General features: G+C 49.3%; 1 protein-coding gene across 1 annotated transcript; it reads right to left on the bottom strand.

Annotated features, from left to right (window-relative positions):
• Nucleotides 1-358: 358 nt before the first annotated feature.
• Nucleotides 359-23763, bottom strand: STX12 (syntaxin 12). Its single transcript, XM_075909187.1, has 9 exons — nucleotides 23483-23763; nucleotides 16661-16730; nucleotides 12544-12643; nucleotides 7488-7625; nucleotides 6604-6647; nucleotides 5426-5531; nucleotides 4478-4550; nucleotides 4172-4254; nucleotides 359-1949 (listed from the first exon to the last, which is right to left on the bottom strand). The coding sequence occupies exons 1-9, from the start codon at nucleotides 23589-23591 to the stop codon at nucleotides 1857-1859; spliced, it is 816 nt and encodes a 271-aa protein (XP_075765302.1). The 5' UTR covers nucleotides 23592-23763; the 3' UTR covers nucleotides 359-1856.
• Between the last annotated feature and the right edge of the window lie 746 nt (nucleotides 23764-24509).

The following is a 24509-nucleotide window of genomic DNA, read 5'->3' as shown; positions in this document are numbered from 1 at the left end:
GGAAGATACCCGGAGAGGACATCTGGTCCACTCCCCTTACCCAGAGCAGGACTTCCCAACCATGTTCAGTAAGGGACCAAATTCAGTGTACTTTTAACTAAAGTGTAATTAGAGTTTCAGGATGCAGATCACATGCGCAGGTGAGTTCCTGCTCACTTTGCACACATGGAAGTTCTTGCACTACAGAAATGAACACTGGAAATGCCACAAGCAAGAATGGTTAGAATGAAAACAGCCTTCTAGCCTATCTAGGCAAGTCAGCTCCAGGAAATATATTTTGCAGCTTTAGTGACTTCATTTTCTCTAGCACAAGGAGTTTGCCTACACTTCAAACGGTAGGAGAAAGACACTGATCAAACACTTTTAAAAATGTTTATTGACAGTTATTGGATGGAATGATGGTGCAATAGTGCAAAAAAATTGTGCAATTATGAAAACACATTCCCTCCGCAGTTTTCACATTTAGTTTAGTATTTTAACTAAGACAAACATGGAATAAAGGTTAAATACAAAATGAGTCTGTATGCTGCAGTTAGCTGCCCATGATGCACTTTTAGCTAAAGTCTTATTTTCCCATCAGCGCATTTCAGCTCAATCACAATGAAGAATGGGGGTGGCAGGTAGGTGCTATCTACTCCTATTACAATCCAAGAAGTAGAACCAGAGATCTCTTCCATTGTTAAGCAATAACCTCTGCCATTCTAACACTGCCAATCATGTACTAAGCCAAATTCCTTATTACTTATGGACATTTCATAATCTCTTCATAACTGGTATTACTGTAGTTCACAAAATACACTCTACCTATTTTAGCAGAAGTTCCACATTTTTAACTAGTAGTAGAGCTTCAAGAGTCATTTCTAAACAATTCAGTCTGGCTAATGCAAACCAGCAAGAAAGTTCAGTAAACCCTGGGGCTCTGTTTCCAGCCATGCCTGGCTGTCTCAATGAAAACACATTTAAAAACCACCATTAAAAGTGTGAAGTGGTCATATTATCTAGTTAAAAACTAAATCTATGTAGCTCCAGATTTCAAGCTTGCTTATGCCATAGGAGTGTTTCAACAGCAATGTTTTAATTCTACGCAAGGGGTGGCAGTGCTAAGTGGGCAGATTTAAGTGTCTGACAACGATAAGACCCCAGCTACATTCTCGCTAAGCAAGGATGTATTGGGAGAATATTTAATGTTAAATGCTGCATCGCCTCTAGTCACCGATGTGAAAACCCCCACTAGCAAATGAATAAAAAACAGTTATCTAGGGACTAAACTCCTCAGGCACTGAGCCCATTATGGGTCTGACTTCAGCATTCATGCATTTTAATCCTCACCATTCAAAGGAGGATTGGTAAAGTTTCTCTTGAAGAGTTCAGAGCTATGGCCATCTGGAGACTAATCAAACCATGGGGCAGAAAGAGATTTTAGGAATCGCCGAGCCAATGGAAAGGGAGAATCAGCATTGTGCACTCTTTGGAAGGAATTCCTACATCACTCCTACGAAGTGTAGCTGTACATAGAAACACATTAGAAGAATTGTAGTGCATTGTCCAAAGCAAAACATCAACTACTGATCACATTCTTCAAAACACAGTCAGGACAGGGAGTAACCCTAATATAATACAGAAAGCAAAAAACCCCACAAGATAGTTTAGTTACATAAAGCAACAGAATTTGTACATAAATGGTCAATACTGTCTCCATGGTTCACTAATTCCAAGTACTAGTTATCTGCATGTTCATTTCTAAATCTATTACTAGGGGACATTCTGGCTTGTGCTCTCTCAAGGTGGTCAATTCATTTTCAGCCGGTTTTCCCAAGGAAACACTCTGCAATGAAGTTAGACTCCATACGAGGACTTCATTTTGCCGTCTGCCAGATAACGAGTGCTAAGATTATGGTAGCCACAGCAAGGCCAAGGATCAGGATGCAGATCTTCTTACGAGATTTCTTCTAATGAAAGAAACAGAACAAATATTGATCCAGACGCAGACAAGAGGAGATGCCAGGAGCCCAGCAAAGTACAGTGTTCTGTACCGGAGACAGCGGCACAGCTACCTTGACCCACGAGGAGAATAGAAAAGGTTCCCAGAGAGCTGATGACACCATCTCACAATGCCTGGCTGACCATGGCGCAGCAGGACACGACTGCTATAGAAGTCATACCGCTCCTAGCTGTTTGGATTCTTCAAAAGCATCATTTATCCACATATCACCTCCCCTTGCGAGCCTGAACCAGCTGTGCTAAGAAGCTTCTTGGAACTCTGCACGAGACAGTCGGACAGTCACGACTTCTGCTCTTCGATGTAACGACCTCTAGCCTATCCCCATCCAACCTGAGGGCCTGCAGTAGACCCCTCAACACAACCATGCAGCCCCAGGCAAGCATGAGCAGTGCCTGGAACACATGCAGATTGGTGACACGGTGAAGCTGTCCTGGACACACTGATTTTGCAGGCTGTTGGGTGGGGACAGCAGCTGCATTTCCAAGGCCAGGAGCAAACAGAGGAACAGTTGCCGCTGCTAGCCCTGCCCCTTTTCCTTCCTCACAGCTGAAGCCAGAAACAGAGAACTGTTGCTCTGCTGCTTCCTCCTACCTGTCTCCATGCGCCTCCTGCCCTGGCCCAAGAGGACGGAGGCCTACCCGGGTCTGAACCTTTGTCCTGCTACAGGCTGAACTGCCGATGCGGCAGGCTGGAGGCACCAGCCATCGAGCCAACTCTAGCAAGTGAAGCCAAGTGGCCAAAAACGGGGCTTTGAAAAGCTGCTGAGCACGCTGCTGGCTGTTTGGTTCAAGAGGGAGAATGGGTGAGCAGGGGGACAACCAAGTCAGCTGGGAGGAGTGGAGCAGCAAGTGGCAAGACAAGGCAAGTCCAGAGGCATGAGGCCCAATACAAAGGGATCCATGTATCAAGGGGTTTAAATGGCAGGTGTCACCTGTTAAGCTTTTTGTGAATGGGGGTGAGAGTGTTGGCGTCGGTGGTAAGCATTGGGTAGTACAATCTTGCCTAGGCTGGAAAACTCAGATTTATTGCATCAGTCTGAAGAGCAGCCTTGTAGCCTCCCCACTGCAACACAATCACCTGTTTCTGCTAAGGCGTGTTCTCCATTATCTTCTCAATCAGGGTGGGCAATAATTTCTGACGGGGGGGCCACTCTTAAGATTTTGGAAAGTGGTCGAGGGCTGCACTCTTCCATAATATTAATGGAAGAGGTGCTGGGTCTGGAATGGAGATTGGGTGCAGAAGGGAGAATGGAGTCGGGGAGGGAGTTTGGGCAAAGGAGACAGTTGTGACTTAGGGCAGGGGACTGGAGTGCAGGGGTTGGGATGTGACTTAGGGGATTGTGATCTGGGAAAGGAGATTGGGGTGCCAGATCTGGAAGGGGATATGGGTGCAAAAGGGGGACAGACGTTGGGTATGTTGAGTGGGGGGCAGAGGGTTGGGGAAGGGAGGGACTGGGGTGCCAGAGGCAGGCTCTGGCCAAGAGACTTACCAGCCAGCTGCCAAACCAGCCTGCCTGCTGAGCTAAAGGCTTGCAGAGTTTAAAATATTTCCCAGCCAGGCAGCCTGCTTGCCCAGCCATGTGCTTCAGTGAATAACTGAGCCAGAAGAGGGGGCGTAGTTCTTCTTGGCTGCCTGTTATTTAAACAGGCAGCGCCCACTGGCCAGTTTCTGGCCAGAAGCCAGCCAATGGGATAGTGCTGGGGGCAGGAGCAGCTCCTGAAGCTTTCCCTCCTTCCCTCCAGTTTTGAAACAGAAATGGGGCCTGGAGCCGCATTTCTGAGCAGCAGGCAGGGCTGTGGGGCAAGTAGGGAAGCCTGGGACTCCCTGCTGCCTCCACGTGCTGGATCTGGTGGCTTGTTGTGCCAGATCCAGCCTGCGGGCCGTATTTTGCCCACGCCTATTCTAAATGCAGCACTGGAGATAAAGCCCAGAAGCTACCTTCAGCTGTTATCCAGATCTACACCCCCCCTCCAATGAGTAGAGGTGCCCCAAAGTCAGAGTTAATTGCCAGTATCTTATTGATAAGCCAATTAGCACATGTAGCTGCCTCTTGTCCTGGAGATGAAGTTCATTAGAAGAATTAGTCCCACCTCAGCCCCTGTACCTTTGCAAAGTGGTGACAGCACCAGCCACTCTGTCGGATAGTGCAAAGTACCCAAAAGAGTTTACCTGATAATAAGCAGCTCTCTGTAACTGTTCACTGGCTCTTTCCACGTGGACTTCAGAACTTTCCACATTTGCTTCTATGCTGTCTACACAAAGACAGGGGAGAGAACTCAAGTGACTTTAAAAGCCAATTCAGAACTGTAAAATTAAAGATTAGCCAAATATGTGACCATATGGCACTGATCTAGAATAGCTGCAGTGGTTCAAATCAGCCAAGCTCCATTTTTCCATTGACACAGAATTTAAAAGTGTAGAAGCCAGAAACAAGAAAGTTATTTTCCAAGGCATCTGTTGTCCAAGTGCACTTACCAATCATGTCTCCTTGATCATGAATCATCATAGCTAGATCCTTAAATATCTGATTGACATCCAAAATGTCTGCCTGAAGACAAAAGTTCAGTAAATAGCAGTCTGACAATTAACAGGGACAGAATCTACTTCCATCTTAGGAACACTGCCCAAAGCTTAACAGACTAAACACCCTCTATAGAAATATTCCCATCTCACATGGAAAAGTTATTCACTTGTTCCAATATGATAAGAACTAGGGGTCACCGAATGAAATAAATAGGTAGCTGGTTTAAAACCAACAAAAGGAAGTTTTTCTTCACTCAGTGCACAGTCAACCTGTGGACCTCCTCGCCAGAGGATGTTGTGAAGACTAGGACTTTAACAGGGTTCAAAAAAATGCTAGATACATTCATGGGGGTTAGGTCCATCAATGGCTATTAGCCAGGATGGGTAGGAATGGTGTCCTTAGCCTCTGTTTGTCTGGAAATGGACAGGGGAGGGATCACGTGAGGATTACCTGTTGTATTCCCTCCCTCTGGGGCATCTGGCATTGGCCACTATCAGCAGACAGGACACTGGGCTAAACAGACCATGGTCTGACCCAGTATGGCCGCTCTTATGTACATGGGTGTTGATTCTCAGAGGTTGTGGTACCAGGTTAGGTGAGAGCTTTCAAGACATACACACCAAGTGCAGCAGCTTCATGTTTTCAGCTGCTGCCCCAGGCACTAGCAATTTTTAACTAAGCTGTTGCTCCTACCATCTTTGGAGCGTTGCAGATGGGTGAGTGGAACCTGCACCCAGCCCTGAGGATCACTCAGCATCTCTACAAGGAGTTCTGGGCCCACTCAGCTTCCAGCTCTCTCCATCCCTCCCCACTGACAGATGAGCCGAGAGCTCAGCGCTTGGCCCTTGTGTTTTGTCCCTTTGCTAACTGAGCTGCAAACGGCAGGCTCCAGGGCTCACCTCCAGCTGCCTGATTGCCGTTTCCCTCTCCTGAATAAGTTCCAGGTCCTGCTCGGTTATTGCTGCAGCTTGTTCTTGAGACTGCATTTGATTCCAGTCTTCATTACTGCACAGAGAACACAGGCTAAGAGCCGCAGAGCCTTTCCCTCCCCATTCATGCCACAATGCCAGAGGATAGTGACAGCTTCCGCCAGGCACAAACCCCACTCAGGAGCGGATGTGAGCATGGAGTGATCCTGGCATGTAGCTGTACTTCCAGACAAACTGGATTCACAATGACAGGCTACTGCAGGGAAGATGGGACAAAGGGGATTTTGCATGAGGATACTTTAAAATCTCAGTAAAGAAACTAAAAGGTGGTCTGTGTAAGGTGTTTGCTCTAAGATGTATGTTGTCCTTACTGGGCAACTTGGCATGTTCTATTGTGCTGGGGCTGTGCATTGTTTGTAGGGCATCCAAAGAACAAAGGGCACTGATGGAAGTCTATGGAGGGCAAACTGGAAGCATGCTGTTTGGAGTACTAGGCAGAGAATGCCTTATGTGGGGGTGGGTTGAAGGTACCTGCTGGATGGGTGGCACTGGTGGTTTAATCCACTATCCTATCAAGAACTGAAAATGAAAACCACCGTCGCCACCACCAGAGACGTGCGAGCCAGCCAGTCCTCCCCACCCCCAGATCACCTGCATCTATGAGAGGCAGCATTAGCAACAGCATTCTACAGGAAGGCACTATTATGGACAAACCAGCAAATGCAATACAAGACTCTGTGGTCAAAGGGTCAGGATGAGGAGAGGGGTCCTCCTGCGTCTCCACTCAAAGTGAAAGCTTTGGAAAGCTGCACCAAGGTTCCATGTCCACAACCCTCCAGCAGCTTTCGCTAGCTAAGAAGTTTTGAGAGGTCAGAAATGCTAATTATCTCTGGGCGGGAAAAGAAGCAATGTGTGAAGCAGCCTAGTTTTGAAACAGTTAAATGTCTGGAGACAGCATCTCACCATTTAGGTGCATCTAACAACTGCCCTTAGAAATGTTTCATAGGGTGCAGGCATTGGCTTTCCTGGACTCTGTGCACAGAGTCCAGCGATAATGCTGCATTAATGCAGTCTCCTATACAAATGCATTAATTACACACAGATGGATGTGAGAAATGCCCCCCAGGAGTGCAAGTGGTAGCTGTTACCTATCAAACGAGACCAGCTGCTCCTCTTTGAGTCTCTCCTCAGTCTGGAAGAGAGGAAAGGCTCATTACCATTACAAACTACAGGCGACATGGGCACAGCCAACAATAGCAAGGCAGCACTCTTACTAGTAGAGCCAAAGAGCTGTAACAGACTAGAGTGAGAATCTTTGAGATGCTCGCATTACTTTGGCTTTTACACAAGTTACAGGAGCACTGCAAGCCAGAGGCATCTGAAACACTCCCTTCCCAGCCTTCTCAAATTTGCTTAAGTCTTTTGTAATTGCATGTGGTGAAAGGAATTACAAGCAACCAGTGTACCTATTTCTAAAGCCATCAGCCCATTAGGAATGCTCCTTCGTAATCACAGGGACTTGTCAGAGATGGTATCCCCAGAACAGGGGTGAGAAGAAAATTGCAAACTGCACTGAGGAAGCAGCGGGCAAAGGAGACCCAAGGGAAGGGGAAAGGATATGGAGAGTGCGCCTGCCAAGAGGCAGCCAAGGAGGGACATAATTTAACAGGTCTTTTGGGGAACTGTAACCCAGTGCTGACAATCTTCCAGCTGTGTTTTGGCTCCCCTCGCCACATGCCTGACTTTCCTCCTCCTCCTGTACTACTGCGAGCAGGCAAGGCATTGGAGACTTCCGTGTCACAGAATACAAAGAGCTAGCACACAGACACAGCAAACTGAGTTCTGAAGTCTGCAGCCAAGCATACACATGAGAAGACTGATCTCAGCAGTTTGGTAGCCGTACAAAATACCAACATGCCCATTTTCATTCATTCATGGTCGCCAGAGAAGTCCAAATATTTGAGTGAAATATGCCCTTGTGATAAGACTTCAGAGGTGGCTGCATTCACTATACAACTCTTCAACTACTCACCAAGAGACGAGAGCCAGCCCGAGCGCGGGCCACTGTCTCCTTCTCCTTCTCAGACACTCTTCTCTGCACTGCTTGGAAGTTATTCAAGGCTGCAGAGAAGTCATTCATTAAACGCTCCTTCTGCAATTTCTGTTGGCGCTAAAAAATTAGAGAGAGATATTTGAATGACTAGTTACTGATGAAACAATCCACAAAGCTCCCTCTCTCCAGCATTCAGACAGATTATCCAATCCAGCCCCTGCCAATGACAGAATTCCCTACTGTGGTATTCCCTGGTCTGCTTTACAAGGAGACTGTCCTGGAGACACTTCCAGAATCGAGTACATTGCAGCCCATTAGTTCTAGTAATCTCACATGTACTGTACTAAATAATCAATCTGTCTCCTGAGATTAGCAAACTTCAGATGCCTGCAGGCCTGTGTTCTGTGCAGAACCCCCAGCAACACGTTAAGCTCATCTTTTCCTAGCAACTGAGGCCTACAAAAATTAGGGGATGGCCAGGGCTGTCTCCAGGTTAGGGTTTGTCAGTATTTCTTGCAAGATGGAACAGTACATGGGACTAGGAGCTTCCTGTTCTGGAAATTGACTCTGGTTGCAGCCTTGGGCCTGGTCTACACTTAGTTCAGGTCAATATCGCTACTTCGGACAGCCCTCAGGAGCATGCAAACGTCACATCACTAAGCACTCTGTGCTTCCACAAACAATGCTTCCACTGACTTAAATACCCTGTTCAGGGAGGTGGATTTCTGAGTGATGGAAACCCCCTTCCGTTGCTGCACCATAGCTGTGCTGCATTCTAGGGGCTTGTCTATGCAACAGCAGCATTTTCCAGAACAGAAGGCTGCATCTCGTTTGTGGTTTGTTGTCCCTTAATCTCGTGGGATCACTGCTTCCTTGGACCACGTTTCCACTTGTTTTCTCCAGATGCATCAGCTCCATTTCCAGCCAAGGCAGGTCTGATTTTACTTTGTGTTTAGTGGATTTCTGTCGTTAGGGTTCCCTTCCCTTTGTTGGTATCGCATGCTAGTTTCATTAAATGTGCCACTCCAGCTCTTTAAGGATGTTAATTAAGATCAGGGCAGATGAGAGATACCCATCATAGAGCTACAACTTGAGCCTCTACTACGTGTTACCTAGTTTATGATCCTTCAGTCAGTTTTATCCACAGTTCAACATTCCCATTAAGCAAACATGAATCATTTTCCCTGTTCTGAGAAGGCAGTTCATGCAGCAGCATAATCCCACAACGCCTGTTGAGACAGTTAAAAGTTGCTGCCCCTTCTTCTGGAAAGAATCCTGCCATAACAATTCAGGCTCAAACTCTTGCCTGGGCTGCTGAAACACAATTACTGGTACTTCCAGCAAAAGACATTCACAAACTGCCACTACTACTCCATGGAGCAGCATTACTGGTCAAGGACTTTCTGTGCACTAGAGGGAGGCTGACTTGCATGTTAGTGACTATACAGAGCACAGATTTCCAGTCTAAGGCAGGGGTGGGCGATAATTTTTTGCTGGGGGCCCCGGGCCGCACCAGAAGGGGTAGGGCCAGGATACTTCCAGGCTTCCCTGCCCACAGTCCATGATTGGTCTGGGGGTGGCAGAGCCTCTTTGCCCCCCCCCCCCCCCTCCCGGTTCCTCCTAGGCACCCATGCCCCTGTTAGTGGGAGGAGACTTCCCATGCTCCCCCATCCCAGGCCAATCAGGGCCTGGGAGCAGGGGAGCATGGGAAGCCTCCTCCCACCCTGCCAGGAGCGCTTGGTGCTTCTAAGTGCCGTGCTCTCTTCACAGGGCAGGGGCAGGGTGGAGGAAACTTTGCACACTCCTGCTGCCCCTAGGCCCTAATTGGGCCCGAAGCCTCCTCCCGTCCTGCCAGGAGCGCGTGGCGTTTCTAAGTGCCGTGCACTCCTCACAGGACGGGGGTAGCATGGAGGACACTTTGCGTGCTCCTCCCGCCCCCAGGCCAATCAGGGCTTGGGAGCGCGTAAGTCTCTTCCGGCATCGCCAGGAGCGTGCAGGCGCTTCAAAGTGCCGCATACTCCTGGCAGGGCGGAGGAAACCTCATGCGCGTCCCTGGAGCCCCAGGCTCTAATTGGCCTGGGTGCAGGGAAGTGGCAGGGTCACCATGGGCCAGATCAACCCACTTGGCAGGCTGGATCCGGCCCTTTTGTCCACCCATGGTCTAAGGCTGCAATTACATGACAGTGGGGCTAAGACCTGCCAAATCAACTGCAGATTGCTCTCCCTTCACCCTGTTACTCGACTCCAGACAAGAGCAAGGGGAGTTGACGGGAGGCTCTTCCCCAAGGATGTCCTGCGGTAACTCGACTTAAGGGAGTCGACTCCAGCTGTGTTGTTCACGGAGCTGGAGCTGCGAACTGCAGGTTGACTCACTGGGATACAGACATAGGCATAATTACAACTGGTATTTAAGCCTTTAAAAACCGAACCAGGTTGAGGCCACACCCACTGTCGATCAGCCCATAGCAGCACTCTGCAGAGGAGAGCTGACAAGATTTCCCTTCACCCGGCGCCCTTCCCATGGACGTGTCTCAGCACACGAGTGCCACCCTTCAGGACAGGCTCAAAACGGCCTCTGTTACCACCCAAGTCAGCAGGAGAGCGCTCTGGGCGTACATCTTTCAAGTTTCTATTTTGTTTATTCCAGACGTTTCTCCTTTGTTCCCATGGAGATGGGTTACCTTTTGTTGCCTGTGTTAGGTTCTGGAGGCCTTTGGGCAGGAAACCTCATTAGAACTAGCGCATCCCACTACCTGCCCATGGAAAGGCAAATGCACATTACAATTAGAAAGAGACTTGATGTTGGGTAACAAATGCTCCACTAGGCAGGACTTCAGTACAATTTTGCATGGCCTATAATTTAGCTTTTTCACATAGTCAGCTACCAGCAAACAACTTTTAAGATCCTTAGAAACCGTTCTGAACACACAGCCCAAATGTATGTTAATGCTAGAGCATTTCCATAAGGCCAGGGAGCATGGGTGAAGGATAGCGCCATTACACAGCAATAGCTGGAGAAATCAGGAGCTAGAAGAAGCCTTCCATTTCCTTTGGACATGTCCGCTTGCTACAGAACCAGCATCCATGGATTTCTACAGTCTGCAGAATCCAGAAGGCTAGGGAAAGTTTCCATGCAGGGTTGGCAAACCAATGGTCGGTGGAACACCTCCTGGTGATCTGCAAAAAGTTGGCTGGTCACCCAGTTTACTAAAGTGCAACAGGATGGCAGAAGGAAAGCACAAGGAGAGCCACGCACACGACTGCTGGGATGTTCGTTTGCTCAGTGAGACTGAGAAGTGGTCTGTACTAGGATACACACAGGGAGGGAGGCTCAAGACATGGTCGTCCACACAACAGACTTTGAAGAACCCCTGTTCTAGTAATATCTCCTGTATGGGGAGGCGGAAGTGTGGGATCAGCAGACACGACACTGCTTCTCCCCAGGGAAATTCATTCATTTTCATATTTTAAGAGAAGAGGTCGAGCAGCCCACAGCTACCTGGCTCATTTACGCTTTGGAATCATTAGACACGGAGCCATCATTTTACTGAGTTAGCAAGCCTGAGTGCAGCAGCACAGGGATGTTTCTCAGGCAGAGGCATTAATCCTTTGCAAAGAAACCATGCTTGCATTTCTTGCCATGAGAATTAACTCTCACGAACCCAGTACAGACCCAAATGTCCCTTTACATAGACACTGCACGTGGCTGCAACAACCAGCCATTTAAGTCTAACACTTCAGGGATGTGGAAGTGTAAATTGTCTTCTCAGATTACAATCCCTTTTGATGAACAGCTGACTCCTCCACATATGAAAGAGCTAGGTATTTGCAAGAGCTGAAGAATCAGAATACATTTTCATTGGGAACCAGACAGTTTTTCAAAGGGTATTCTACATAAATTCCCTAGCTTTCCTATTGGTAAGGAAGATCTAGAATGGGACCCTTCACTACTGTGTGAGGGACTACTGTGCATTTAGGATGCACATGAGATATCTTTGAGAGGATGTTCATGAACCCAGAGCTACTTTCCTGCAGCAAGTTTGCTGGGTTTTTTCTTCTAATATAAGCTGTCCTATATAGAATCTTTCTATCTCCAGTTTTTCAGTTATTTTTTTCCCCAACCCCAAATGAACCTCTCCAGTTCTCTTCCTTTTGGTGAATTAACCACCTTTGCCACATTCATCTCAGAGCTCAAACCTGCTTTGCAAACTCATCACCAGAAGTCACTGGTAAAAATGACCATCTCCCCCATGGGTGGAGGCAGGTAAGACAGGCTTTATACCCATTTACAGCTGGGAAAATTAAGCAGCTTCCTGAGGCCACAAAGAAGATCTGGATGTTGCTGCAGAGCCAGCCAGGGCATGACTCAGCAGAGAACCAGCTTGCGGCATGCGAATCCCCCATGTGGACACTGCTGCAGTGCCCTTCCACAAATTGCTATTTGAAGTGGTGGCCCACGACGAGGGCACTGGGAAACTTCCACTGCACCGCAGCGGCGTCCATGCAGGATAGCAGTGCGGCAATCTGGTCGCTGCCGAGTCTCACCCTGCCTGGCTGCGCAGTAACATCCACTGCAGGCAAGCTCTCAACTGCAGAGCCAGAATCAGAACCCAGAGGTTCCAGGATCATTCACCCATGGTCAACCCACGAAACAGCCGCTGATCAGGATTACCAATGGACTAAAGGCCCACTTAAAAAACCTTCCTAGTTTCCACTATGTCAAGAAGCCTGCCCCCATCACCATGACAGAATGGTCACAGACCCGGATTGGAACACCACCTCTTTTGGGATCAAGTCTCAGCACAGAGAGCCATGCATGCTGGAAAGTCCAATTTTGTGGTCTACCAACACAAGCGAGGTGGGCATGGAGGACTCCCTTGTTCATTCACCACTGAAAAGTGTTGTACACAGTCCTGTTCTCTTTAGATTTGCTAGTTCCTACTTGTCCTAGAATGACAAGTTACTGTTTCTCTTTCTTAAGAAAATATTAGGATTTATTTTCCCCCATTTCCACTAAAGCTTCATTCCCACAAACCTGTTCAGAAGCAGATAAGGGAAGTGGCAGAGATCCCAGCTCCTTTAGATATTCGTTGGTCTCCTTGGCGAGCCGGTTTGCAGAATGCTGTAACTGTTGTCTAAAATAAACAATACAAGTGTAAGCAGTTTCCTCTGAATTAAGTTGTAAATATAGTCTCCAAACAGCTGTCATCAATCACATAAGGTTCCAAAATCATGCATTTTTAAGTGTCACTTTAAGACAATCCTAATGATTGCAGACCTTAGTTTGCCATTATCAGGTTATCCAAGGAAGTGCCATCTGCACTTATGGCATTAAACAATATTAGGAGTTCCCAGGCCAAGAAGAAAAACTTCTTAAGGGTCTGCAGAAGCTTATTAAGTATCAGAATCAAATAACTAGAACAGTCTTTACTTGACAAGCCCCAAGGACTCCTGAGTAAGGAGTTGCAGGCATTATAAACATTGCAGAGCAGAGAATGATTGCATGAACTGACTTCTAGCTTTTGTGTCAGGATGCATTCGTAGCTGTAGTTTGCACATTTTTGCAGGCATATTACTTATAGGAGACAGAATCTACTAGATTAAAGATAGCATTTATGGTTGTATACATCTGCTCTAGATCCCCTCCCAACTCTTGTGGCTCAGCATTCACTTAAAGATGTTTCTTTCCTCCTTATTGCTGTAAGGGACACAAAAAACTGGGGAAACAGTGTACACCAAGAAACAGGAAGAATGAAACAATCAAGTGCACACAACAGCTGCTCATGCAAATCTTTCCACTAGCCATCCAGGGAAAATATTTGTAGACAGAAGTATAATTCTTTAAACACTGATTGGGTCCCACTTGCTTTGGTTTCCAATTTTTGCTTAGTGGTTTTGCTTTCATTTGGATGAACAACGAGTACCATGCCTATCCTACAGTGACAGAGTTAAGCCATGGCAGTCACTGGTGCGGAAGAAAAGAAAATTGGCTCTTCATTGAGTGGTTAGATCAGGCATACCAGAGATTCACAAGACACGTTTCTATTGTCCCAACAAGTAAGCATGCTCCCAGAATGCTTTGCTATAAGCAGTCAGGCTCCTCTATAATAGATTGCCAACCATAACCTACGGAAAGTCCTCAGCTGCACAAACACAGCTCTGCTTTAGAATGGCCAGACAGTTCACCAGTGGAAACTACACAGCACTAGCCTTCCCATATGATCCACATTAAACTTCCACTGCAATGTTTCCAGACACCTTGCTGTAATTTATAGTGTTCTCTGCCCTAGGAAGGAGCGCTTGGTTAATGCACAAATTCCTTTCAAGAGTGCTAATGTTGCATGGATTAAGCTTCCTACAAGTTTCACTCTCTTGCCACATGCACACAGAACATAGTGGTGGGTCAGAGCATAGATGGGAGAAGGAAGGAAGGGGACAGTTCATTGCATTCCATAAGACACCAAGAAGAAAGCTGTCAAACATATCCAAATGATGTACACAGCTAAGCAGTCGGGCTTTGTAGAATTGTGTTGCCTCATTGCATATTCTAGCCCACACTAGGTAAACTTCAGTGGCACATGAAAAGTTAACTTGATGGTTGTGTTGACAAGGACTTCTCTGCATTTTTGTACAATTACACTTGAAGTGTCACCCCACAAACTGCTGTTTGTTAAGCACCAATAATCCCTTTAAGTGAAAGCTAAGGGCTCTTTTATAACGGAAATACATTAACTGGAAGCGAGATTCATTAGACTGTCACCGATTAGTTCTTTAATCCAGCCATTAAATCCAGAACTAATCAACTGCAATCTAATAGATGCACTCAAACATTAGCAACAGTGTCCTGCTTACATTCTGAACTAGTTTAGAATGTTCTGTACTCCATTCTGTGAAGGCAGGAAAAGGGAATAAGGGAATTTGTGTGCAGCCATCTTGGTCTTGTTAACAAGAGAGCAAGAGTCAGGCTAAGTCTGTGGCCTGACAACGCGAGATCTGTAATTAGACGCTGCCTTTGCCTCTATATGGAGATACGGATAGAACGCTGACTCTGGCAGGGACCTTGAGATAAGGAGCATCTGGGTGGAACTAAATAACTGTTAGCCATTGGTGTTTGTAATGGGAAGGAGACTAGTTGTTATTGTTATTATATTTAAGAGACAGTATATAAACTGCTTCATAATTGCTTGTATTTGAGGATATGCCTCGGGGGGAGATGGGGGACTCTTTCCCCCCCCCCCATCCGAACCAGTTTTTCCCTTGCTGCAGCTCATAATAAAACTGCCTCTGGCTACTTGTTGCTTAAACACAATGCAGAGTGAAGGCTTGTTTTCTTCCACAATACGGAATGTTACGAACATCCACCCAGGCCTCTGTTCTACATGGCATCCTTCATTTATTTTGTCATCCTGAGACAACAGGAAGAGAAGGGGCTCCTTTTTACAAACAGGGACCTTATAATTAGCACAGCTGGCTGGAAAATGGAAATCCCATCCTGTGGGAGGGAGAAAACTTGTTCATCTTGGCCTCTGAAGATAGAACAAGCAGCAACGGGCTAAAACTGCAGCAAGGGAGGTTGAGGTTGGATGTTAGGCAAAAGTTCCTAACTGTCAGGGTAGTTAAACACTGGAATAAATTGCCCAGGGAGGTTGTGGAATCTCCATCGTTGGAAATATTTAAGAGTAGGTTAGACAAATGTATATAAGGGATGGCCTAGACAGTACTTGGTCCTGCCGTGACGGCAGGGGACTGGACTTGATGACCTCTTGAGGTCCTTTCCAGTCCTAGAATTCTATGATTCTATGACAGATTTCATCTAACACATTTTTGGTCCCCAGAAGAGAAAGTCAAAACCTACAGATTGTTCATGGAAAGGGATCTCCAGAAAATTCTCTCGGGGAGAACCAAACCAGAAGTTTTTGGCTTGCTAGCTGGAAAGCTTTTTGCCTATAGGCAGAAATTGAAACTGACTACAGCCTTTCAGGCAGGCAGCCAGGGGGCTTTTAGATTTTCCCCAAGGGAAAACAAATTACTCAAGTTAACTAAAATTTTCCCACCAAAATTTTTGGGAAACAGAGAAAGCATAATGCTTTGGAAAATCATTCTAATGGAAGTTTTCTGATCAACTCTAGTTACTAGGCATTTTCGATAGTATTCGCCACGACAAATTCCCCCTGAGGGGACAAGTTCTGACATTCCTTACCCTAGAGATTTCTTTGCACTGGAGCAAACCTAATGCAAATAATTGGATATTCCCTTTCACAGACTCTGTACCATGTGATCTGATGGTCCTTTAGATTGCCTCTGAGTGTAAATGCAGAATTCTTCACTACACATGTTCTAATATTTGATCAACTCACATTTTCATGTCCAGAGCAACTGAGCTTCTTCCATTTCCTTTGGGAGCTCATTCCATCATCAGGAAGCCTAATACTTGGGAAGCTTTACTGGGTTTTCATTTGATTTTTCTTTTAATCATTTCCTCTTATTACTCCTAAGTTATTTCTCTACCGCTTACATGCTTCAATTGTTCATATGCTTGTGTACACCTGTAGCAGTCGCTTAGGACATGTCTACACTACAAAGTTGTGTCAACAAAAGTTATGCGGCTTTCCTTAAACCGCTGTTGCACATCCACACTGCTCCTTGTGTCAGCAGAGCACAATCTCACTATTTGCTCTTGCATTATCAACACAAAGATTAGCTATTCTATTGTGCAACTGTCTGCTTTGGGAAGGGTTCACAATGCCTCATGGGCAGGTTTCTTAATCTCATCATTCCATGGGCATCCTTCTAGACTGCTAGCCTCCCTTCAACTGAAGTGCCCATGGAGGGGGTATGTGCGCGGATATTGGGGGCGTGTACAAGAGTGGCCCTTCCATCAGTTTTTGAGCCACGTGACAGTGTCTGTACCAAGCAGCTATGAATGGCTTTTGAGCCCTGTGTAGCTCCCAAATTCCCTTCCTCCACCAAATTAGCCTTTTTGGGAGAACTGAAGTCATGTTTATGCCCTGTCAAACCACACATACGCTACTGCCACCTCTACCCCCACCATTCAGAGTTTTTCCTCAGGATACTGCTGACTAGCCAAAGGAGACCCAGTCCCTTTCCAACAGCCAAATGCACATTTGTGTGTTTGTTCAGTTAATACTTACAGGTTTTCCTGCAATTTGCTGGAATCCTGTTTGGTTCCAAGCTGGCTCATCAAATTCTTTATTTGTGAAGCTGAAGAAAAGAGTTTACAAAGGCTTGGTGATTTGTAAGGAAAGGCAGGTACATTTCAAAACTACACATACTTCTCCTTGTTTATTTTTCTTGAAATTCCCTTTCTAGCTGCATTACCATCTCTCCCAGAGAAATTTTGCAATCAATGTTTTGTTAAAGTAAGGTTTGCCCATCACTTTAAGATGGCTCTTTTGATACCCTGTTGTCTCCATCTAGACAGAATAAATGGGGCAAAGATGGTAACATAACCCAGTCATTGTTCATCAATAAACAGTATTAAACAAGATGTGCTTAGTACCATGCCAAATACCATTAAAACATTAACATTTTATTAAAGATAAAGAAAAGAAAAACTAGGGAAAGCATTTGAAAAGTAAAACAGTAACTAGGGATGTTAAATATAGTTTAATCAACTATATTCCATTGACTAGCCGATAAGCCGGGAAGCCACAGAGGGGTTAGCTCCCCATCAACATGGTCTTTTCTATCTGGATTGATTTAGTCTGTCTGGTGCTCTTGCACATTTATTACAGTCTTTACTAAAAATAACTTAATCTACTTTTCTACTTTCCACGCTAAACTCCTAAGCAGGCAAAAGTTAGACAAATTGTCACAATTGCTTTTTATGTTAGACCAACGTGCATGTGTGCATTTGAAATAGTCTGGCCGTTGATTTTTGGAGTGCATACAAGTGATTAGAGTTGTATCAAAAGGTTTAATAAAAAATAGAGGCACCACCAATTTAGAAAGTCACATTTCTGACTTCACCTGTTGATACAAACATCCAGTATTGCTAAAGAAAAGAGAAAAGTTATAGCTCCATTTTGTTTGCTTTAGCCCTGTGGTTTTCAAACACATTTGACTGCCCCCCACCTTTCTTAGTGTCTGTTTACACATCACTCCCCACAAGTACATGTAGAAGAGCAGAGCAGAGCGCGGCCGCCGCTGGCCAGGCACAAAAGTTAGACAGACAAATCTGACTTTGCCAATTTCATTTCTCACCAGACTCACTAGGCTGACGTCATTAGAGCCACTTATCGCACTGTGTCGACAGGAGAATGTCTCTGTCCATTTCCCTTATGCTTCTCGGGAGAAGGCTCCCATTGATTCAGCATTTCTTCCCCAGACCCGCTAACTCAACACGCACTGCATTGAGTGCAGCAGTGCTGATCTCCTGGCAAGCAAAGACGTGCCCTTAGTATAGTGCCCCACTGCCACCTTTACTTCCGCCTTGCTGCTTCACCCGCCATGCCCAGGTAAGAGATTGGAAGGAAGGAAAGCCTGAGCAAAGGTGGGGGGGGGGGAGGGGGGAGGGAAGGTCCTACAGCTGCCTCCTTTATCCCCACCCTTCTGCATGAGTGCCAGCCACCCAGTGCTAACAGCCAGAGGCCTTAAATAAAAAGCACACACCACTCTCACCTCTCCAACCACAGTTTGAGAACCTTAGCTTTAGACAGAATGTGCTTTCACAATGCGGTTTCATTACAGTCAATGTTTCCTATTTGTGTTTTTAGCAGGGATGCTAAAATGCATTTAATTAAGTAACCGTATAACCATGGAAAATTCCAGCGATTACATGGTTACACGCAGGGGAGGGGGTGCGCCCCCCCCCCCCCCCCCACTGCTGCCTCTGATACAGAGGCAGCAGTGTGGGGCAGCAGGAGGCTCCCTATGTGCATTAGTTCTCCCCTGCGCTGCTATCTCTGCCATGCAGGTAGCGGGGGAGGGAGGAGGACAGGCAGCTTCCCCAGGAGCCAGTACGCATGGGGAGCCATTTTTTAAAGCTGGCACCTGGTGTGTACCAGGAGCCTGCGTGTAACTGAAGGTTCACCAATGAGCCCAGGTTCATCAGTTAACTGTGTACACGGTTACACTTTCACATCCCTAGACAGCAAGGGAGGGTGTAGGGGGGAATTAAAAATACAGAAACATGGTTTTGAAGTCACTGAAGCTGAGAAGGACTCAGACACAGGCACAAAACTAATTTAGACTTAAAAAACTGGAGTTGTTTACATTCATGGTGCACCTCTCGGCACTGTGCAGAACCACACACATCTGCACTTCGCTACACCCAGTTCCAGCCACCAGCAGGCCAGTTCTGGAGCTGAACAACAGGAGATGTTCATGGTTTCTGAGCAAGCAGTGTAAAAACCTGCATAAACTTACAGGACAGATATAGCCTTTATAGAGCTGGCCTCTTGAACAGTATGAATTGACAATTCAGTCAACAAGTGATCTCTTCCAAGTGGAGCTCCCCAGCACGGTTCTTTGCCTGTGATGTCACCCACAAAACCCATGTTGGCTCATCAGTGGAACAGCAGACAGCAGCCACTGACTCTGGAGAAATCTGATGTTATCTTTGCATTTCTGGTTATCTAAGTGACTAGGCTATTCTGCTTGAGTGATCACACTAGTCTGTATTTACAGCTCATCTCTGAAAATGACCCAGCCCTGGCCTCTCCCCCTAGAAACAGAGCTGGAAGAGACCTCAGGAGGTCATCAAGTCCAGCCCCCTGCCCAAAGCCAGACCAATCCCAACTCAATCAACCCAGCCAGGGCTTTGTCAAGCCGAGACTTAAAAACCTCTAGGGATGGAGATTCCACCACCTCCCTAGGTAACCCATTCCAGTGCTTCACCACCCTCCTAGTGAAACAATTTTTCCTAATAGCCAACGTAGACCTCCCCCACTGTAACTTGGGACTATTGCTCCTTGTTCTGCCATCCATCATGACTGTGAACAGCCTCTCTCCAGCCAGAGAAACGAGGGGACAGCCAGACTGCAGGGGGAGGGGTAGAGGGGTGTTCAGAATACCAGAGTAGAAGAGCAAATGCGCTGTTCCACAAGGAAGAAGGGGGCTTTCAAAAGGTTTTTTTGCCCAAAATGTGGCCCAGTCTGGATGGGCCAAATTTCGGAAAAGTCTCTTCCGACAAAAGTATCGGAAAAAGATACGCAAAACGCGGAGCACATCTTGCGTATCTTTTTTCGATAGACTCTCGCAGTCTAGATGTACCCGAGTATCACACTGAGAAGGAGGAAGAATCTTAAAAGATGTTTGAACAACCTGCATTTAAGCGAGCTGAATAGGATTCTTCAAGTCTATTTCTTGTTGACTATTTCAATTACAATCTTGTGACAAAGGGATTATAACGTATATCAACCCTGGCATTGCTTTCTCCTCTGAGAACAACTCATGGTCAAAATGGAGAGTGACAAATGACTCAATTCCATCATACCAGAAGAACATTACGCCCAGTCTACACAAAGATGTTGCACTATTTAACTAAACTGGTTTGTAAATCAATTTGGTTTAATTGGTGTGACTTTTTCATTTAGATTGAGGGTTGGATTGAGTCACTTATGTTGGATTTGCTCATGATGCATCCTGCAATTTATTTAAATTATACAAATTTGCATTTAACAATTTATTTTAATGTACCACCTAACCGCACACATAGTACATTTGTGGCTTTATGGAATAATTAGACACTGGAACTCAGAACCGTGTCTGGGTAGCATGTTGATCTCCTGAAGTTCTATTAGTTATGCCAGTAGACAGCTCTGTAGAGAGCTCCCTATGCACCCAGCTGAATTCTTACCCTTAGGAGCCAAACATCATAGATTTCAGACCAGAACAATTCTTGTAATAGGTCATAAGTGTAACATCTTCTACAAAGGCAAGTAAAGCTCAGAAGAGTCTTCAACATGACAGAAAGCTTTCCGATAGTACTCTATGCGCAGATGATCAAAGCCAAGAAAGGTGATGCATGTAATATCTTCTGTTTGAAACCCACACTAATGGGGGAAATTGAATACAATGAAATTGACTAATGAAAGCATTCTTGTCTAAAGCTGTGGTGTCCAACCAGTTTTGCTATAGCAAACTGGCCACACTCAACTGGCCAAATAGCCACATGTGGCTTAGTGGCTGGCCTATTGGGCACCACAGGCCTAAAGCAAACAAAATGGAAGAGTAACTTCTCTGTTACAGTAATATTGGGCATTTATATCAATTGGTAAACTCAAGCGTGACTTCTAAGTTGCTGGTGCCCCTTTATTTTATAAAGGCCTTTGATAAAACATGCCTTGACTATTTTGAGAAAGATTTGTGCTAGTTCTATGCCTCATGTGCTGCTGTGTTGACACAGATCAGGTGAAATGGTGTAAGAGCATAGAAGTAGGAGGATTATATTCGGTTTCATCCAACTGGCCATGAGAAGACAAAGCAAAGTGACAATACTGGGGAACAGGAGGGGGAAGAAAACAAAAAATTAAAAAAAAATCATTCTAATTTTGTCTTGTGCTTCCTGAGTTCAGTTCATTCCCATATCACCTGAATCGCACCATCAGTATACATGTAAAGAGTCCAGGCCTCCAAACCCTTATTCAAGGTAAACTTGAGCTTGTAAGTGCTTCTATGCAGAGATCGCATTGTACTAGGGATGTTAAGAGGCGGGTATTGAACTAATTGAGTAGTCGATAAAAATTCTATCAGCTACTTGATTAGTTGATAGGCAGCCTGCTCAGTCCTGACTCCTGGCAGGTGCAGGACCAAACCTCACTGTGGCTCTGCAATTTAAAAGGCAGTAGGAGCCAGGCAGCCTGCCCCCCCCCCCCCCGGCTCCTACTGCCTTTTAAATTGCAGAGCTGCCTTGGGGTTTGGTCCTACACCAGGTCCGTGGCCAGGACTGACCTGCTGACAGGGGTTGCTTTGCAGCAGCAGCAGCAGCCGCCCCTCCCCACTGCAAAGGGCAGGATGGGCAGCACTGTGGAGAGAGTGCTGGGGGGAAAACCAGCTTTTAAACCGGCTTCTCCCCACTACTACCTCTGATACAGAGGCAGCAAAGGGTGGGGGGCAGAAATGCGAGTAGTCCACTCCCTAGGCTGTGGGAACACAAAGTTTACAGCACTTCCTGGCTAAATCCTGATCTGGTTGTCTGGGTACTATGGTTATAATCAAGATCAGGCTACAAACTTGCCATCTAGTTTGCTAGAGGGAACTGTGATTTTTCACAAGAAGCAAAGGGCTTCACAGGAGAAGATCTGAGATGCTTATTTCTCTCCCGCAATGGAAACTGCTTTATTGCACATCTATGAGAGGAAGAGAGCTTGCAGGGAACCGTCCCTTGGAAGAGTCGGGGCGGACTAACAGGCCTTAAGCAGAGGCCACCACGGGCTGCAGGGGTGACCAGCTGTGGCTATTGACAAAGCGCTCGAGGTACAGGGGGTGCCTGGGAGCCGCCGTGGGGCTGACAGCACGGCCAGGGCTTGGGGGGCCGCTCCCGGGGGCCCAGCCCGGACATAGGGGAGGCGGGCGGCTGGGCCGGCTCCGGGAGGCAAATGGGCGATAGGCGGGCGGGCCGGCCCCCCCCCGAACCGAACCAGGTCCCTCCCCGGGCCCCCCGCCGGACCCCCCCCCAAACCGAACCAGGTCCCTCCCCGGGCCTCCCCCCCCGGACCCCCCCCCGAACCGAACCAGGTCCCTCCCCGGGCCTCCCTCGCCGGACCCCCCCCCCCCCCGAACCAGGTCCCTCCCCGGGCCCCCCGCCGGACCCCCCCCCGAACCGAACCAGGTCCCTCCCCGGGCCTCCCTCGCCGGACCCCCCCCCCCGAACCAAACCAGGTCCCTCCCCGGGCCTCCCTCGCCGGCCCCCCCCCCCCCGAACCGAACCAGGTCCCTCCCCGGGCCTCCCTCGCCGGACCCCCCCCCCGAACCGAACCAGGTCCCTCCCCGGGCCTCCCTCGCCGGACCCCCCCCCCGAACCGAACCAGGTCCCTCCCCGGGCCTCCCCCGCCGGACCCCCCCCCCCCGAACCGAACCAGGTCCCTCCCCGGGCCTCCCTCGCCGGACCCCCCCCCCGAACCGAACCAGGTCCCTCCCCGGGCCTCCCTCGCCGGACCCCCCCCCCGAACCGAACCAGGTCCCTCCCCGGGCCTCCCTCGCCGGACCCCCCCCCCCCGAACCGAACCAGGTCCCTCCCCGGGCCTCCCTCGCCGGACCCCCCCCCCGAACCGAACCAGGTCCCTCCCCGGGCCTCCCTCGCCGGACCCCCCCCCCCCCCCCCGAACCGAACCAGGTCCCTCCCCGGGCCTCCCTCGCCGGACCCCCCCCCCCCCGAACCGAACCAGGTCCCTCCCCGGGCCTCCCTCGCCGGACCCCCCCCCCCGAACCGAACCAGGTCCCTCCCCGGGCCTCCCTCGCCGGACCCCCCCCCCCCCGAACCGAACCAGGTCCCTCCCCGGGCCTCCCTCGCCGGACCCCCCCCCCCCGAACCGAACCAGGTCCCTCCCCGGGCCTCCCTCGCCGGACCCCCCCCCCGAACCGAACCAGGTCCCTCCCCGGGCCTCCCTCGCCGGACCCCCCCCCCCGAACCGAACCAGGTCCCTCCCCGGGCCTCCCTCGCCGGACCCCCCCCCCCGAACCGAACCAGGTCCCTCCCCGGGCCTCCCTCGCCGGACCCCCCCCCCCCGAACCGAACCAGGTCCCTCCCCGGGCCTCCCTCGCCGGACCCCCCCCCGAACCGAACCAGGTCCCTCCCCGGGCCTCCCTCGCCGGACCCCCCCCCCCCCGAACCGAACCAGGTCCCTCCCCGGGCCTCCCTCGCCGGACCCCCCCCCCCGAACCGAACCAGGTCCCTCCCCGGCCCCCCCTGCCGGATCCCCCCGCCGAGCCGAACCGGGCCCCCCCCGCCGGGCCGAACCGGGCCCCCCCCGCCGGGCCGAACCGGGCCCCCCCCGCCGGGCCGCACTCACTGCACTGGGCGATGCGCTGCACGTTGGCGCTGCAGGTCTGGACGATGGCGCCGAAGTCCCGGGCCGGGGGGCCCGCGGGCCGGCCCGCCTCCAGCGGCCCGTAGGACATGGCGCAGCCGGGCTGGGCGCTGGCTCCGGACGGGGCAGGCGGGAGCGCAGCTGACCAGGGCAAAACACCGCCGCGCCACTGCGCACGCGCACTGCTACCGGCACTAAGGCCCACCCCGGGCGGCGCGTGCGCACTCGCTGTCTCTCAGCTGCGGGCTGGCAGGCCCTTGGGCGCCATGGTTACGGGCCCGGAAGGGGTGAAGACCCCGCCTTGCCCCGCCCTGCGCGCGGAGCTCAGCTTGCACTGCGCCTGCGCCATGGAGGTCCGGGCCTGTCTCGCGGAGCCTGGCGAAGGGGGCGGAGCGAGCCTCCCAGCGACGATGGACTGGATGGGAGCAGCAGAGCGCACATAGCCCCGCCCCCGAGCGGGCTAGCTCCGCCCCCTCCCCAGCCGGGCCTAGAGCCCTGCGAGCATGGAGCCGCCCCTCCCCCTATTAGCAGGCACTGGCCAGGGGCGGGCAGAGGCCGCGAGCCCAAGGCAGGACCAGCCCGGCTCCATCATCCCGGCCAGGGCTGTGTCAGCGAGACACACACCTCCAGGGACTGAGCCCCCCCAGGGCACCCAGCCCAGCGCTTCCCACCGCCTGGGGACCTGCCCCCCTGCAACTGGAGCCCATTGCCCCTTGTCCTGCCACCCGCCCCCCCTGAGACCAGCCTCTCTGGAACCCCCCTTCAGGAACGTGCCGGCTGCCCTCAAATCCCCCCTCGCTCTTCGCTCCTGCAGATAAACAAGGCCAACTCCCTCAGCCTCTCCTCAGAGGTCATGTGCTCCAGCCCCCTCATCATTTTGGTCACCCTCCCCTGGACCCTCTTCAATGTGTCCACGACCTTTTTGTAGTGGGGGGCCCAGAACTGGACACAATACTCCAGATGTTGACTCAACAGAGCTGAATAAAGGGGAATAATGACATCTCTGGAT

This window comes from Pelodiscus sinensis, chromosome 25 (genome assembly GCF_049634645.1).
Source record: "Pelodiscus sinensis isolate JC-2024 chromosome 25, ASM4963464v1, whole genome shotgun sequence".
Taxonomy (NCBI): Eukaryota; Metazoa; Chordata; order Testudines; family Trionychidae; genus Pelodiscus; species Pelodiscus sinensis.
The sequence above is the reverse complement of the archived record's forward strand: the minus strand, read 5'-3'. Positions and strand labels throughout refer to the sequence as shown.